At 26.0% G+C, this 18358-nt stretch overlaps 1 protein-coding gene across 1 annotated transcript in view; it reads right to left on the minus strand.

Annotated features, from left to right (window-relative positions):
- Positions 1 to 335: 335 nt before the first annotated feature.
- LOC100215328 (uncharacterized) overlaps positions 336 to 18358 on the minus strand; it is a 37063-nt gene continuing 19040 nt past the window's right edge. The window contains exons 4-7 of the mRNA XM_065791412.1: positions 14171 to 14276; positions 13448 to 13550; positions 8248 to 8401; positions 336 to 852 (exon numbers count right to left, since the gene is read on the minus strand). Coding sequence (XP_065647484.1) covers positions 406 to 852; positions 8248 to 8401; positions 13448 to 13550; positions 14171 to 14276 — 810 coding nt within the window. The 3' untranslated portion in view covers positions 336 to 405. The remainder of the gene's footprint in view (positions 853 to 8247; positions 8402 to 13447; positions 13551 to 14170; positions 14277 to 18358) is intronic.

Here is an 18358-nt window from a genome sequence, read left to right on the forward strand (position 1 = left end):
CGATATCAAAGGGTCGTTAATCGTGACTTATTTTTTCAAAATCTCATTGATTCCTTAAAAAAATAAAAAAAGCAAATGGATGTAGAATTAACTGTAAGTTAATAAAAATATGCCTTTAGCAAGGTATATAATAAAGTCTGCTATATTAAATTATAAAAAAAGGTTTTTGTTATAAAGTAACAAAAAACAAACAAACAAACAAAAAAACAAACAAGAAAACCAAGGCATAATTTTGCGTTTTAAGAACATGTCCTTTTTTCTTACTGGATTAAAATCTATTAAAATGGAATAAGAATAGGTGTATCTTGTACATCAGGTCATAAAAACACAGCATGTTGAAAATAATTTTACAATTAAGCATAAATCTCATTTATTACATACTTTAAAAAGCCATTATGAAACGATTTATTTTCCACCACCGGCAAGAGATGCTAAAGCAGCTGAACTAATGCGTGATTTCGGAGGAGGTTTCTTTTGTGATTTTGGATTAACCTTTTTCTGTTTATCGGCTGATTTTTCACTTAGCACTAACACATTTTTGTTTAGACTTTGAACATTCATACATTGATCCCAATCATTTTGATTTGGAGGATTACAATAAGCACGGTTGCTATAGCGATCAGGATTTTCTTCTCTTTTAGTTTCGCTTACTTCTTCTACGTACCAGGAACCAGTTTCAAGAGCAGCACCAAAAACACAAATATATTTGTTTGTTCCATCATAATCTAAGCAAGGCAGTCTGCATTTGATAGCTCTATTTTGAACTTCACCATAACATTCATCAGAATAAGCAAATCGAACTTCTTCACTTGAAATCATTTTTGGACACTGGCATCCAGCCTCAGCCATTATCTAATAAAAACAAAGCAATTAAAAAATCTGAACTAAACACTAAATCTCAACACCAAAAAGGAAATACGATTTAAACCAATAAAAAAGAACAAACAAAACACAAACAATACAGTAAAATCCAGATTTAGAATGCCAAATTTTAAACCTTATTTTAAATTTTCAGTTATCATTTATTCATTTAGCATAGGAAATAATAAAAGATAAAATAAGTATATAACTCTTATTATTGTATTTTGTTATTTTTATAACGATGAAAAATGAGAAACAACTATATTTTTGAGATTAAAAACTTCAAGTCAATTCAAATACATATAAACTTCAAGTGCATATAAAACTATATTACATACAATATCAGTGGCGGATCCAGCATTTTTTGATTTTTGAGAGAACTTCCAGAAATGGAGCTAATTCCAAACATTTATATGTTTATACTTTTATCAAATAATGAGGGTTTGCAAAAAATTGCGATGGTTAGAGGCTGGGAAAAAAAAAGCCCCAAAATTTTTGCAACACCTGCCCCAAACATGAGAGCAATAATTTGGTGAAATATTTTTCGTACTATTCTCAACTAGACTTATATCTATCGATAATTTTTAAGTTTCAAAGTAATATCTCTTAGCGTTCAAAAATTATGACGATATAAAAATTACAACCTCCTCAAATTGAGGGGGGTTTAAACTTTTATACAGTCATAACTTTCGAATGCTTAGAGATAGTACTATGAAACTTAAAAATTATCAATGAATATAAGTCTAATTAAGAAAAGTAAAAAATATATTTTATCAACTTGTTGCTCTCACGTTTGGGGCAGGTGTTGCAAAAATTTTGGGGCTTTTTTTTCCGAGCTTCCAACCATCGCAATTTTTTGCAAACCCTCATTATTTGACATATAAACATATAAATGTTTGGAGTTAGCTCCATGTCTGGAAGTTAGCTATTTTTTGATCTTTGAGATAATTTTTATCTCAAAGATCAAAAAATGCTGGATCCGCCACTGAATATTCCTGGTTCCTATATTACACACTCATATTTACATTCCTATTATTCTATATTACATACTCATTCCTATATATTCTATATTACATACTCTTATTCATATTCCTGGTTCCTATATTACATACAATAATCCTGGCATTTTCTTTAAAATTTAAAATCATTCAATGTAATTGAAAATGATGAAAATTAACCATTCTAATTAAAAGCCATTTGGTGAAGCTTCAAACTACTCAACAGCCTCTGTTTTGAAAATAAATTTATACACAACTACTTAAAAAAAAAAGATATTAAAAAAAACAACATTCTGCAATCAACTATATTGAATTTAATAGGTCGTGCAAAGTAAACAAAACAAAAAAACAAAAAAACAAAACACTTACAAGGAAATGGTCGTATCGTAAAAATTTGTTACCAGTTAAAAATACAGATGTGTAATTATAATGACATTTATCAAGAACAATCCGCCTTTTTTTAAATGCGTAAAAAATAAGAAAAGTTTTTATTGTAAATTTAAAAAGTTTGAACCGCTGATGATGAACTTTTTTTTATTCTCAAATAATAACAAAAAGAACGAATAATAATAATGAAGAGAACATTTCACATTATTTATTTGATATTGAAAATATTTTTCAATCAACCATATTTAATATAATGATCAATAATCAACCATATTTAATATAATTAAAATACAATGAAAACAGAGAATAATGAACTACTACTCTTCTAATTTAACAAACTTAAAACAAAACTAAATTGCCATGTTAGAGAGCTAATTGAAAATCCCAAGAACATCTAGTGCAGTTTTTCTGTTTTATGAAATTTGCTTTATTGATTGCATTACTTTTATTTAAAAAACCCTAAACTATAGGACTTTCTAAGACATAAACCATGTTTTATGTTGATACCAGCATGTCTAGATAAACTGGGTTTAGCTGACAAAAAACGTTTATTATTTTAGCTGTTAAATGAGGAGAAAAAATTAAAAGTTCTATACAAATTACAATAAAAATTAAAAAAAAAAACTGTTGCAAAACAAAAATTGCAATTGCAAACAAAATCTAGAGATATTATGATTTATTGAAGCTTTGATTGTTTTAAATATAAAATTTTAATTCAATAAAGTTTTTAAGAATTTATAATTTTAAAGTGTACTATGCACGATACCACCACTACCACCACAGTTATGCACAATACCACCGCAGCTATGCACAATACCACCACAGCTTTGAATTTTGAATTCAAAAGCTGTGGTGGTATCACACCACCATTGATTTGAATGTACAATTGATGGAGTTTATTAACTGAGAGTCAATCCATGACCAAATATTCCCATTAGGGAACTTGTTGGAGCCCTGCTTTTCTATAAAGATGCATTTATTGATGCTTTATTGATGGAATTAACCTTGTAAACAAGCCTTTATGCAGTTCGCAAAAAACATCCTTATATGCCTACTGAGCCTCCACCTTAATATTATCTTGCTTGTACATAAAGCTTGCTATAATTCTCAGTTGCAAACCTTTTAACATAGATTCGTCCTTTGTGGATTGCGACCTGAAAAATTAACTCATCGCTCTAAACCACTTCTCTCAACCTTCTACTACTCAATTTTAAATTATATTTTTGCATTTAGTGTTGATTCATAATTGACAAGTTTTCTTAATGCAACCTGAAACCCACTACTTTTTTTGCTAACTTTTAAAAAGTTCTTTAATTCTGATTTAAATTGAATTGATTGAATATAAGAGCAAACTTTTTGTAGCTGAGCCTAGGATTTGTTCTGTTGGTTCTGAATATGTTACTTTTGTCACAGTAACTAAGTTTTGATAATTAGTTTGCAATTAAATGTTACCTGGCACTGATTGTTAAAAAAAAAAAATTACCAGGCACTGATTATTAAAAAAAAAAATGTTATCTGGCATTGATTGTTAAAGAAAAAGAAAATAATATTTCCACAATATGAGAAAACAAATATTTTGTTACGAAAAACTTGATTCAAGTTTTGTGCATAGATAAAGTTATGAAAAATTATTAAAGGTCGACTTTCTTTTAAAAAACTGATTTTTAATATATATGAATAAATTTGTTTAGGATATAAAAAACTAAAATGCTCTTACACCAAAAAAAGTGCAAAAACATGTTAACTTTAACCATGATTTGAAACAACTTTAACCATGATTTGGAAAATAGCATCATAAATACTTTTTATGTAAACAGTTCTTTTTTTGTAACTTGTTTATAAAATAATGTCATGTATTTATAAAAAACAAGTTGTATTACTTTTAAGATCAGCAAAATACATTGTGTATCCTTTTGCTTTTGTTTTTTAGATTTATGTCTAGTAAATATAAAATCACCTTTTTTATTACACTATTTTTTATTGAAAATCAGTAATAAAAACAAACAGGAAAACAACTCTTTGGTAGAAAATATAACATTATGCAAAACCATGTATTTGTCTTATAGAGCACATCAGTAAAGAAGAAATACTGGAGCTGAATACTGGAGCTAAATACTGTAGTTAAAAACAATTATTTAGAATTCAACATTCCAAAGTCAAACATTATTGCACAATGTGGTGCCAAATAAATTTGAAAAGAATTTTTCAAAGAAAAACTAAACTCATTAAATTTTTATAAACTATTAAAAGTTTAGCTACAAACATTAAAGGTGTAAATTTTGGAAAAACTAAAAAATAATTTTGCTGCAGGATATTTAGGTCATAATTTAAAAGAAAAAAATATTGAAATTTTATAAAAATTGCTTTTTTATAGGTTATAACAAAAATACGTATAAATATGTATGTATATTTTGTAATATTAAGATAACATAGGTACATCAATGGCAAAAAAAAATAAAAATTATCAAAAGAAGTACTAAAATACATAACTTATTCTTATGATAACATTTTAAAATATGTGTCATCTACAGATAAAATGTTATAAGAGACATTTTGTTTATGAGAATATTGATCAGAATGTCTTCATTTATACCAAAACTTGCAGAATGATTTTGACTTGTATCTCTTGTCAAAAAAATTTTGATTAGATGATATCCACATTCAGTTAATGGTGTCTGTTAAATTGACAGTTTAGGAATTTTTTAAAAGTGAAACATTCTTGAAAATCTAGTATGTATCAATCTTATTATTTTGTTATTATCTTTTAACCTAAAATTAAAATTTTTTTATTTCTTTTTATCATAAAAATTTCCAAAACCACTTTCCTTATTATTCAAAAATAGTGCCCAAAAATGACCAATCAGTTTGTGAAGTGATGGTATTATACTGATTTATTGTCCAGGTAAAATTATTTTTGTAACAGGCGGAAACTAATTAAATAGAAAAAAATAAATATCTGTACAATAGAAATATAAAAATATAATTATACTGATCCACATAAATGGTCAAATATACACTGTAAAGCATGAAGAACCTATAAAAATATCAGTAATATCTAAATGTAATAATCTTTAATATAAAGTATGTTCACATATTAAAAATATAGAATAATATGAACACTATTACAAGATACCAATTTACTTATATTGGCTTTTCATCACAGGTTGGAATTGGCTTGAAGGTTTGTCCGGCCATTGTGATATAATTGGGTTTTTTTTTTAAGTAAAGAGACGTCTTCTAGTTCAAGTTGGTTAAATATTTCATTCATAGTTATAGTGTCTTGATAGAATACAAAACCATTTTCAATTCTTTCAATATTCAAACACTGATTTTTGAGCATGATCACAATATGCACCTCCTCCAACTCCTGAAACTCGCTGCTTTCATACCCATCATATTTGACTGCACTATCACGTTTACATTGAATTGTTTCCATTTTTTTAAGTTTATTTTTTTTCAGATGCAGATCTCTACCAGCTATTCTGAACTATTGTTTTTTGTGAAAATATCAAATTTGAGGAAAATCATTGGAGCCAAGTGCCTTAGCAATTACCAGTATACAACCTGTTATATTTGCAGAAATAGCTTTTGGTTGTTTAATCTCCTCAGCGATCAAAGTTTCAAATAATTCAAATTCAGTGAGTTTCACTGTTATTAAACTAAAGGTATAAATATTTTTGTTGATTCATTGTCTAATAATTTTTTAAACAAAATGATTTAAACTTAAAATAATATAATTTAAAATATAAACAAGTTTATGTGATAAGTAAAAGTATTACATTATTAATATATACACCACTAAGCCCTCAGTTTTGATTTTAACTCTTGCAATTTGTTCATTTTAAAACAGATTTCAATGCTGAAATATTTTTTTTATTAATGGTTGTACTAAATAGATTAAATTTGGTCAAAAAAAAAGTTCAATAGAAAAGCTGGGGGAGGGGGTGTTGTGGAGGTGTTGGTCAAATATTAGTCTTAATCCTTTTTTTAATTTCTAGACATACACTTTTAATGAACACATCTTCCCTTTATAAAAATATGTACAAAATAATGTAAAACTATTTGCATTAACATTTGTATATACAAAGTATATTTTTATATACAAAAATTTAAACTAAAGAGGTAGGGTCATTCTTTAACATTTTTGTTTAAAAGTGTTAAGTTGGCACAGTTTAGTTAAAAAGCACCTTGTTCCTCTTTGTTATAGGAATATATGGGATTACTAGCGCCAACTTAGCACTATTTGAAATAAATTATTTTTTCTGATAAAAATTTAGTTAAAAAACACTAAAATTTTGCTAATTTTTAGTTGTTTCATTAGGTATAACATGTAAAAAAAATTTTGTGATATTATCTATGAATTTAACATTCATATTTCCATAAATTGCAGTCTAAGATTGTTTCTACATGCAATTACCACATTAGCACTGCTTATATAGTAACATATTCTCTTATATAATGCCAAAAATGACTTTTATGTATCAATTATACCTTTTACATATCTTTTGCAACAAACTTACGTTATTCAAACTTGTATATTTCCTAAAAAAATCATGTTTTTGAATTAATTTTTTTTTAATGAACTGGAAATTTATTTGGCTTTCAATAACAACTAACTTAAATTTAATTTAGTAACATTGATTTTAGAGTCATGTCCACTGTTTGCCCACTGTGCACTTCCTTTAGGTGGTTTAAAGGAGAACTTTACGGCTTTTGCAATGGTATAACTTTGTCATAAACAATAAACCACTTTCTTTTTTTCTCTATTTTTAGATATTGGTTAGAAAAATTAAAAAATTCTTGTGCTTCTTTGTAGTGTTTAAGACTTTAACAAATGGCTAACAACTTGTCGACTTTATAAGTTATTTTATATTGCAATAATTTATTGTTTCAAGTAAAGCAGAATTTAAGTATTATTGTAAATATATTTTATTAAGTATTATAAATGTGAACAATTTTATTACATAAATATAAAGTTATAATAGAATTAGTAAAAAAAAGGAAATTTTTCGTACTATTTCAAATACAGATATGCACGCAGAGATTTTTTTTTATAAAATCACTGTAAAGAAAAATTTAGCTTGTAATAATAAACATTTTTAATATACATTTGAAAATGTAAAACTTTTTTTTTTAATGATATAACTGTTATTTTTTATTTTTTGTTGCTTAAACTCATTTATACAATATTAATATATTACGCACTAAATTTTTATATTATTTAAAGAATTAAATAATTTATATTTTATATAATAAATTTATATTTTATATATAAATTTCTCTCAATTTGAGCAAAATAAAAAAATATAATGCAAAATAAAATATTTTGCTAAAAAATATTTGTAATTATAAACACACATGTATTGCGGAATCTTAAATTGTTGTAATAATTCTTAAACTTCCTGCTTTCTATTATTATAAGCAATAAAAACTTTAACAGTTCTTTGTCAAAGATTTTATGAAATAAATTACTTGTTAATAAACGGATAGGTAGTGTAAACATGCAAAAAAATTGCTATTCTAAAATTTTTTAAAATAAGTTTTCAAGGCGTGATAAACAACGCTTATATGTATATGTACTTGTAGGATTACAGTTACAAGTACTTACTATAAGTTACAATACTTTTAACAAGTATCAAATCAAAATTTTGTACTTAATAAACAATTTTTTTTTAAACGAATAAACACATAACTGGCGCAAAAACCAAAAACTCTCATAAAAAGCTGTTTAAAGGAGCAGCTTGCATGGCTCACTATGCAAGTTTGTTTTAGAAGAGCATTTCTCTGCTCTTGCACCTATTCAATTCAACTGAGAACTACACACACATACACACACATACAGATATATATATATATATATATATATATATATATATATATATATATAAATATATATATATATATATATATATATATATATATATATATATATATATATATATATATATATATATACACAGACATAAACATGTTCATAAAAAAACTAAAAAAAACTGTAAACCTCATCACAGTTACTTCCAATTAAGCTGTTGTAAAACATAACCATTCGTTCAATCATAGAAGTCATGCTTTCTCTCACAATGAGATCAAAATAAAAATGCTTGATATGAGGCAAGGAAATTGAAACATTATCATTTATTAAGGTGTCACTGAAGCTAAATAAAGATAAAATAATAAATTTACATAAACAAATATACTTTGTTATATATATATATATATATATATATATATATATATATATATATATATATATATATATATATATATATATATATATATATATATATATATATATAAATATGTATATATATATACAGAAAGAGAATAATAAAGTTTAAAAAAAAACCATTTAAGGAAAAAAAAAAGCAAATGAGCAGAGTTATGAACACGTGTAGTAAGTAATAGTGTAGCAAGGTAATATAAGTGTATCAGTGTATTAAAAATTAATAAAATCTTATAATAAAATTGTAGTTACAAACAGAGTTAACATTTTACTAAAGAAATATTTACAACCATACTATTCTTGTAGAAACTATTTCTCTGGTAAAGATTATTTCTACTTTACAATACTGCATATATTTTTATATGAACATAGAGTGGTCAAAACCATATTAAAAGATTTAATAAAAAGTGGTGACATAACACACAAAATCACCAACTTATTAAAAAGTGTAAGACTCTTTAAATTAAAATTTAAATTAAAAGAACTCAAATTAAAATGCATGTTGGGGCTAGGTGCAAAGCTTGTGTTTTTTTAATCCTTCAGCATTGGCATTCATTAAAAGAATACAATGTAACGTGTAAATCTCTGCTAAAAAATCAAAAGAAAAATTTGTAAAAGCAGAGCAGAATGATGCTAAAATAATATTTCATATTAACTCAAGAGAAAATAGTACTTTTCATATTAACTCTAGAGATCGTGGTTCTAACAACAATCTTTTTACAGTCTTTTTTTAAAGAAAATAATTTTTTTTTAAAACTCCTAAACACACTCTCTAAATTATATAACAAGTTGTTAACTGAATTTTGTTTTTGAACCAACTTGAACACTTGTAGCTTATAAGTAGCTTATGAAATTTATTTGAAAACCTACTGAAAAAAAGCATTTGTGGTTCCAGGTTTAATAACTATAAAGATTAAGCTGAACCCTTTAACTACTGTCCAATCAATACTCTTGCTTCTATCATCCAATCAATATTTATGCCTCTATCATCCAATCAGTACTCATGCAGTCTTCTCCGCTTACCCAGTGCTTTTGTGCTCAAGTCTTTTCGCGCTCGCCCACACATTCGCAAATATTTTGGTGAGCGCATAAAAAAGCACTTGCCAAAAAAAATAAAAGCGTTTTATTTTAAATTACAACAAAACGTTTTTGTTCATTTGTTCAACCTTTGTGAAAAAAAGGCTTTTTTTTTACCAGTTTTTTTAAAATTATTTTAACTAGTAATTATTTAAAGCATTATTTTCGCTATTTTTATTTTAATTTAAATAGCAAGAAAAAAAGAATTTTTTAAATCGCGCAGGCTAACTTAAAAATGACCATCCTGTCAGCACTTTTTTGTGCGCTGGCATTAAATTTCAAACGGTGAAGACTGCTCATCCTTCCATCATCCAATCAATACTCATGCTTCTATCATCCAATCAATACTCATGCTTCTATCATCCATTCGAATCACTAATATGGGATTCTTTAGTCAATTACCTCAAAACGAATCAAGCAACACGGACTCGCAACACGGATTCAGGTAAGAAAAATCATGTGTGACCAACTTATTATTGTTTTTGGAGCAGGTAACAGGATTTGTTGGCAAGGGTAATTGTGTAGATGTGATATATTTAGATTTTGAAAAAGCCTTCGATAAGGTCCCTCATCAAAGATTGCTGAAAAAATTGTATAGTCATGGAATTAAAGGCAAACTTTTTCAATGGATAAATTCTTGGTTGATTAAAAGGGTTCAACGAGTAGTTTTGAATGGAAAAAATTCTTCTTTTAGAAAAGTACTTAGTAGCATACCACAAGGATCAGTATTAGATCCAATCCTATTTTTAAGATATATTAACAATGTGGATACCGGTGTGACAAACCATATATTAAAATTTGCTGACGGTACCAAAATAATCTTTAAAGTTAATACTAGAAGTGATGGGTTGCAACTCCAAGAAAATCTGCAAAAACTTGTTAAGTGGTCTATTGAATGCAATTTATAGTTATGAGATTATGCACATTGGAAAAAAGGACATTGGTTATGAATACACGAGGCTATTTGAGACTGAAAAAAAAATTAAATTGAGACTGAAAAAGACCTTGGGGTTGTGATATCTCACGATTTGAAGACATTTAACCAGTGTATGAGAGCTTATGACGATGCAAACAAAATATTGAGAATGATAAATTGCACAAATGCCTATAAACAATCTGATAGATTAAAAAAATATTATGATGAAACTATATAAATCGTTAGTTTGTCCACACATATAATATTGTACATCTGTTTGGTAAATTTTTTATGTCAAAGATAAAGAACTAATTAAAAAAATACAACATCGTTTTAGTAAAATGATAACAGAAGTGGAACATCTATCGTATGCAGACAGAATACTTATACTAGATTGATGGACACTTGAGGAACGAAGGAACAGATCGGATTTAATAGAAGTATACAAGATCTTGCATGGGTTTTCTACTATTTCATATACAAAATTTTTTGAATTAGCCACAAAAGAATAGGAGGTCACGCACTTACACTGGTTAAGCATAGGTTCACAACTTTAGTCAGAAAATTATATAATTATAGCAGTATTGAAGATACTCTTATGTTGATGATTGATAAAACACTCAGCATTCAATTAATCTTCTACTTTGCATGTCCTATCTTGGACTACTCTCATGGAAACAATATTAGCATCTGTTGAAGTTTCTCTTTACCATGGTTTATTTTTTTTTTACCTGAATACCTGAATCTGTTATCTATATTTAGAAATCTTTTTTCCATCGTTTAATGGAATACTTGTCTATTTGGGCTATGTTTGTGGGTTATTCCTTTTTAAACTGCTACATCTAAAATTAGATATATGCAGTAAATTTGCAGCCATTAAAAATATGAAAACTGCTAAGGGGAATCTAAAATTATTTTAAAATATCATTTACTTAAAACAAAGCTATGTGTACATTTGTTTTACAGGAACTTTGGCATACATGCAAGATATATACAAAATTAGTAAATTAACTTAAATTTAAAAATTTCTAAATGTGAGTAGCTACCATTATGGATCTAAAAATTATTATAGATAATCATAATCAAATATAGATACAACTTTTTTATTTCTTTTCTGTAATAAGTAAAATAAACAATGCAACAATTTGAATTTTTTGTTTTTTTTACTAGTCAAACACCTTAATAATCTGATGTATATTAATAAAAATTAACAAACGGTTCGAAAATATTTGTAAACTTGTAACATTATTACATTTATTATTAAATACATTTAGCATTTTTCTTAAATGCTTACTTACTGTTGAAGTGCATTTTTTATTACAATGTTGTTCTATGCATTTTTTTTATAGTCTTTATAGCTTAAAATTAGGACCTTAAAGGGATCCCAAACCTTCGAGACATGTTGTGTTTATATTAGAGAGAATGATAAAAAAAAAAATGTTTGGGCGAAATGTTTTTCTTTAAAACAAAAGATTAAATGAATACCAAGAAAAACTAACTTTTTTTATTTTAGTTAAAGCTTGCCTTCTCCCTTTTATTGTAAGGCTAAAAGTCAGCACAATATATGCTGCAATCTACAGACTTGATAATTTATTCAAGCGCGTTTTATTCCGAAGAGTTTTAGTACATGAGGTTATTGATTTTTTTGTTTGTTTACATAATCGATCTCTTACGCAAACAAACAAAAATTAATGACATCATGTACGAAAACTCTTAGGAATAAAACGCGCTTAAATAAATGATCAAGCCTGTAGATTGCAGTGTATATTATGCTGACCTTTAGGCCTACAATAAAACAGAGAAGGCAAGCTTCGACTAAAATAAAAAAGTTAGTTTTCTTGGTATTCATTTATATTTTTGTTTTAATCAAAAAAATTTAGCCAAAACATATTTTTTTATCATTCTCTTAAATATGAACACAATATGTCTTGGAGGTTTAGGATCTGATTAAGAATTTTAAGATTATAATTCAATTTTATAATTCAATTTATAAATCTTTTATAATTCAATTTATAAATCAATATTCATCTTTGATTTCCTTTATGATCTACTTTAACAATCATATAACTTTCATAAAAAACAAAACAGGACACTGATCCATCAATTTTCTTCTTAAGGTCTTCTTTTTTCTTTTTATTTTTCTGCTCGATTCTACATCTATTTATTTACATTTACAAAAGATTTTTGAGCAATATATCTCTATTTCTTGTGTCTATGAGCATCACAGCTATTATGATCCAGCATATGTACGCAACAAAAATTAAATATTTACTAAAGTTAACAAAGTTATAATAAATTTATATAATAAATATACATAAGAATAAAAAATTATTATACATCAAATAAGTTTTAAAAGTTAGTTATTGTAATCATTTATTTTTATTAAAACTATTTAAAGAAAGAAACCAAAACTTTTTAAAAAACAGACAAAAAACTATAGATCATTAGGATAACTCATTAATTCAAAAATAAATAAATAATTTTTTTTTTTTAAATTCTGTCATTCTCTCTTTTAGCGCTTTTCAGGACCATTATAATAGTCATTAGTTATGGAATGATGTTTTATGTATTTTTTTTCTTTATTATTATTATTTTTTTCATAACAATGTGTTTTTGAAAAATTTTGTAGAAGTAAGAGAAGTTGGAAGAGGCAAATATTAAATATTCAGCATTCCTTTTGCCAAAAAAAATCATTTAGCAAAAAAAAAAAAGAAGCTTCAAGCGTACAAAACATATGCATATGCATAACGAATCTTCAAATAAAATAAATTTTAACCTCGATCCACCAATACGCTTTAAAATAATTTTTTAATAATACGCTTTAAATAATAAAATAAATATAAAATTTCTGTAGCTGTTTAATTGTATTCTGGTTTCATTTAAAAAAATATAAGAATTCTTATTTCTTATACAATTTCAACTGAAACCAGAATACAATTTATTAAATTACTAACGAATTAAAATAACAGAAAACCTGATACTTACGATAAGTATCCATGCGTGTCACTTGCTTTTTTATATTTAGGAATCATAGAACTATCAAGCAATATACCTTCAGGAACATCTTTCAAGTTTCCAATACCAGCACCTAAACATAAATTTTAATTTGAATATCTAATACAAATTAATGACAAACTTTGCAGATTTAAAAGTTAAACAAAAGCAATGATATTACATTTAATGTGTAATAAACATCTTTATATGTTATGATCCATAAAATCACTAAGTGCAACCATAACAGGTTTAACTATGTGGTGGAGCCTGTGATGTTTGCACACATCCACTGCAGCCAAAGCCATAAGAGTTATAGTAATAGTAATTAAATAATTTTATTATAAAGACTTAAGCAATACATAACATCTTTTTCATACATAAAATACATTGATCAAGATGTATAAAATGATTTTGCATTTATAACTTAATTAAATGATTTTGTGGGTTGAACACACAATGTCAAAATGTCATATAAATATAAAAAATAAGATTTACTACATATAAAAATAAAACAATATGACATGAACTGGTATTATTTTTGAATGTTATTAAAAAAATACTTTTAATAAAATTAATAAAAAAATACTTTTAAAAAAAAAAAATATGTAGGATTTATTATAACAAAGATTTATTTTATATTTAAACACAATATATATTATCATGATTTAGTATTTTTATTATTACCACACAACTTTAGCAAGCAAAATTGCTCACCTTTTAAGGTGTGTTGATATCTTAACTTATACAGATGTTTAGCTGCTCCAATAACATCTTCTCTCAGTAGATCTAATTCATGATGAAGTGCACATTTATTTAATCTCTAAATAAAATGCTAATATTAGGCAAACCTGATCATGAAGCAGAAGAATTAAAAAAAAAATAAAAACTATTTCTTTAGAGACTTAAAACAAATTTTTATTCTGGGACCAACAAAATGTATCTTGCTAACTTAAATACTTTTTACTAAATTATAACTATGAAATAAATAAATAAAAATCACATATATCAATATGTATAAAAAGAATTACTAATAGCTCTAAAGCTTGTAGCAAACAAATTGACTATTAAAATTTTTCCTATATTATATCTATGTGTGATGTAAAATATATATAAAAACAATTGAGTAAATTTAGCTACAAATACAATCATTTAAGTTTTAACTTAAATAATTATATTTAAAAACTTTGTAGAAATTACAAAATATTTTCTCTCTCCTCTATATTAAACGTATTGTTAAACTAATTGTTGCTTTTTTACACTGATATTACACTTAGCACTTTTTACACTAATATTACACTTAGCACTTTTTACACTGATATTACACTTGGCACTTTTTACACTGATATTACACTTGGCACTTTCACACAATAATATGTCAATAATGATATGCATAGAATACATTTGTATATGTTAGTGCTAATATTTAAATGTAATTTTTAAATTATTTAAATTAATTTTTAAATCATTTAAATGTAATTTTTAAATTATTTAAATTAAATGTAATTTTTAAATTACATTTAATTTTTAGCACTAACGTATACAAATGTATTCTATGCATATCATTATTGACAAATTATTGTGCAAAAGTGCCAAGTGTAATATCAGTGTAAGAAGTGCCAAGTGTAATATCAGTGTAAAAAGTGCTAAGTGTAATATTAGTGTAAAAAGTGCTAAGTGTAATATCAGTGTAAAAAAGCAACAATTAGTTTAACAATAAGTTTAATATATATAGAGAGAAAATTTTTTTGTAACTTCTACAAAGTTTTTTAAACCCACAAGCTACTAAAACATTGTTAGAAAATGGTGTGGCTATTTTAAAAACTTCCTTGCTCGATAAAATACTGCAATTGCAGTCAGTTATCATGGCAGGTATGAATTTAATAATACTAAGAGGGCAATTAGAATTACTCATGATATATAAAGGATGGTTTAAATTAGTATTGACATATAAATGATAGATGTTTTTTTACATGATCAGAAAGTGTTTTCTAGCATATTATATATTGAGGTTACAACTTTTGTTAGTTTTTATTGTTAGTTTTAGATTCTCCTTATAAAAGTGACTAGGTTTTTTATGACTCATTGCAATTGTGCTTAATTAGTCAATGAAAACAACCATAATCACTATATGTTTCAAGTTCAACCTTAATCACATAACTGGTAGTGTTGCATTCATCTCAGCACAGTGGCGTTGTTCATAAAAGCTCATTTCTTAGAGTTATAGGGTTGTTAAAGGATTGTAACAAAATTAAAATAAATAAATAAAAACAAGTAGCCTTCTTAACTTGCCCTTTGCTTATTTTTATACAAAGAATAAAAACCAACTAGCTTGCTTAAAGTTTTTTTAAAATTTTTAAATATAAACTATTAATTTTTTTAATTATAATTCTTACATTTTGTCTAAAATAAAAATTTTTTGTGTTGATTTAAGAATCTTGAAGCAATACTAAAGATAAAAAGATAAAAGTCTTCAATATTAAACTGTTTAAAAAGTAGCCCTGTTTGGTATTTATTGAATGGTATTTACTGTGGAGCCATTTTATAACCTTATTTGAATTATATTTAATCACAGTAAACATTAAAAAAACGAGGGTAAAAAAGGTAAAAGGGAAATATTTCTCACTTTATTGTTGATGCTTTCTAGCAAAATTTTATATTTCTAAATACTGGTTTAAATATATAATTGATTAGCGAAATCATCTTGATTTCGCTGATCAGATTTCAAAATCAGGTGATCTTTTATTGTAGTAAATTTGGTACTAATTGAAAGGCTTAGTTATTTATAATCTTAATTATTTTATCACCACTTTAACATACTCATTTAAGTAATTTCAGTTTGTTGATGTAGATTTTAGTTTAGTTGTATTTATGGCAGACATGATTGTTTGTTCTCTTTTTTTATTTTTTACACGCATCAAAAACAAATCTCTCTTGGCAATTAGCAAACAACATGATTTTCAACTTTTAAACTATTTTTTTGCTTTGGTTTTTGAAATATCTGGAGCTTAATGCTTTGAATTTGTTGTTGCTTTTTGCTCTGCTATAATAAGTTGTTCTAAGTTTTCATTACCATTTTTTTAGTACAGCCAAATCAAATGGAAAACAAGAAGACACCGAAATCAAAATCTCAAAAAAGTTTTTAGTCAAATTAAAGTATATAAATATATAGTTGTTGTTAACTTAATAATATTTCACCTATAAGTTTAACAAAACATTTATAGACGTAGAGATTAGAGTGTAAGTACAGAGCTTACTTAAAGGAACTATTCCTATCACTTTTTATTAAAAAAAAAAATTATTTTTTATTATTCATTATACCAGTCAACTGACTGAATGTTTTAAGCTATTGTCTTAGGTCAAAAATTGAATGTCGCAGCCAAAATTCTATTTGAAAGATGTTTTTTAGTCCATGTTTAAAATAAAAAGTGGCTTGCAAATAGGCACCACAAGTTCTGTGACTTGCAAATAAGAACGGCAAGTTTTGTGGCTTGCAAGTAAGTACCACAAGTTTTGTGGCTTGCAAACATGTACCACAAGTTTTGTGGCTTGCAAATTTTTTCGATAGATGGCTCTGGTTTACCTTTATGTGGTGTCTATTGTTAAAAATGATTTATTTTTATTCATAAATGGAATTCAAAACATAAATCATTTACTAAAAGCCAACACAATAGCTAATTACTTTTTTTATTTCAAAAGACTTGCTGTTTTTGTGTGTGTTTTTTTTAGGTTGGAGTGGGTAGTCCTTCCACTTACATGTCAAAATGGATACTCTGATACATCTTGTAATGTGGTAAAATAATTTGTTATACTAGCTTCACACTTTTTAAAAAAGCATTTAACCCTTTTTCTTCTATTCTCATTTGTTGAAAATTTTTCTAGGTTAGGGCGGGGGTGGGTGTGATGCGACATACACCCTTTCCATCAAGTCATTTTATACCCCACTAGTTACTATTTGGTAAAGTATTAAAACATCATTTTAATTTTTTATACTAGATTTAATCATTTTAGTAATGATAGCAATACATAAACAAATGAAAATTTGGTAGGGTGTTAAATCTTCCCCACAACCCAACATCCGAAGGTAGACTTCTAATATTTGCTAGTGATCAGGAATAAAATAGTAACAACTTTTTGTATAAAAATCGTACAAATTTCATTTAAAAAACACTCTTTTTTGAAAAAAAATATGTATTTTTATGTGGTATAGGTGGATTAGCACCCTCTCTGGATCCCTTGATGCACCCTTTATCTAAAAATGAATATAAATTTGTAGCCCATTTTTAAATCTACATTTTGATACTAAGATATAGATATTTTGACCACAGTTTTATCAAGAAATCCATACATCAAAAATTTGCTACAAAAACGTCATAACTTTTTATAGAACTGATCGATTTTAATATTTCCTTCACCTTTAAAATACTGTATTAAGAGGTTTCTAATGATTCATAACATTCTAGTATTTGATTGATTTAAATAATCAGTCCACGTACCTATATTTTTAGGAATGACATCTTGAACTACTTTTAAAAAATTTTAAACATTTTCTACTATTCATAATGTTGACACCATTCATTAGTTTGTATAATTAGATCGTTCTCCATTCAGACAATTGTCTAGCCTATAGCAATAAATGTTTAATATATAGATCTTATAAGTCAGCACTCGGAATTATGAAAAAAAAAAGGTTGATAAAAAATTGGGGACCTAAAACAGTTTTAGTTCTACATCAGGTTGGCACAAAATTTAGAAACATGGTTCAACAAATCAACAAACGCAGGAAAATTTAGCATAAAATTAAGAGAGAAACAAAACACCCATGTTTGTTTAAAAACATGGAAAAAACAAATGCATCATTTAACCATTTCATTAGGAATTTAAATAAAACATACTTGCCTAGTA

This window comes from Hydra vulgaris, chromosome 02 (genome assembly GCF_038396675.1).
Source record: "Hydra vulgaris chromosome 02, alternate assembly HydraT2T_AEP".
NCBI lineage: Eukaryota > Metazoa > Cnidaria > Hydrozoa > Anthoathecata > Hydridae > Hydra > Hydra vulgaris.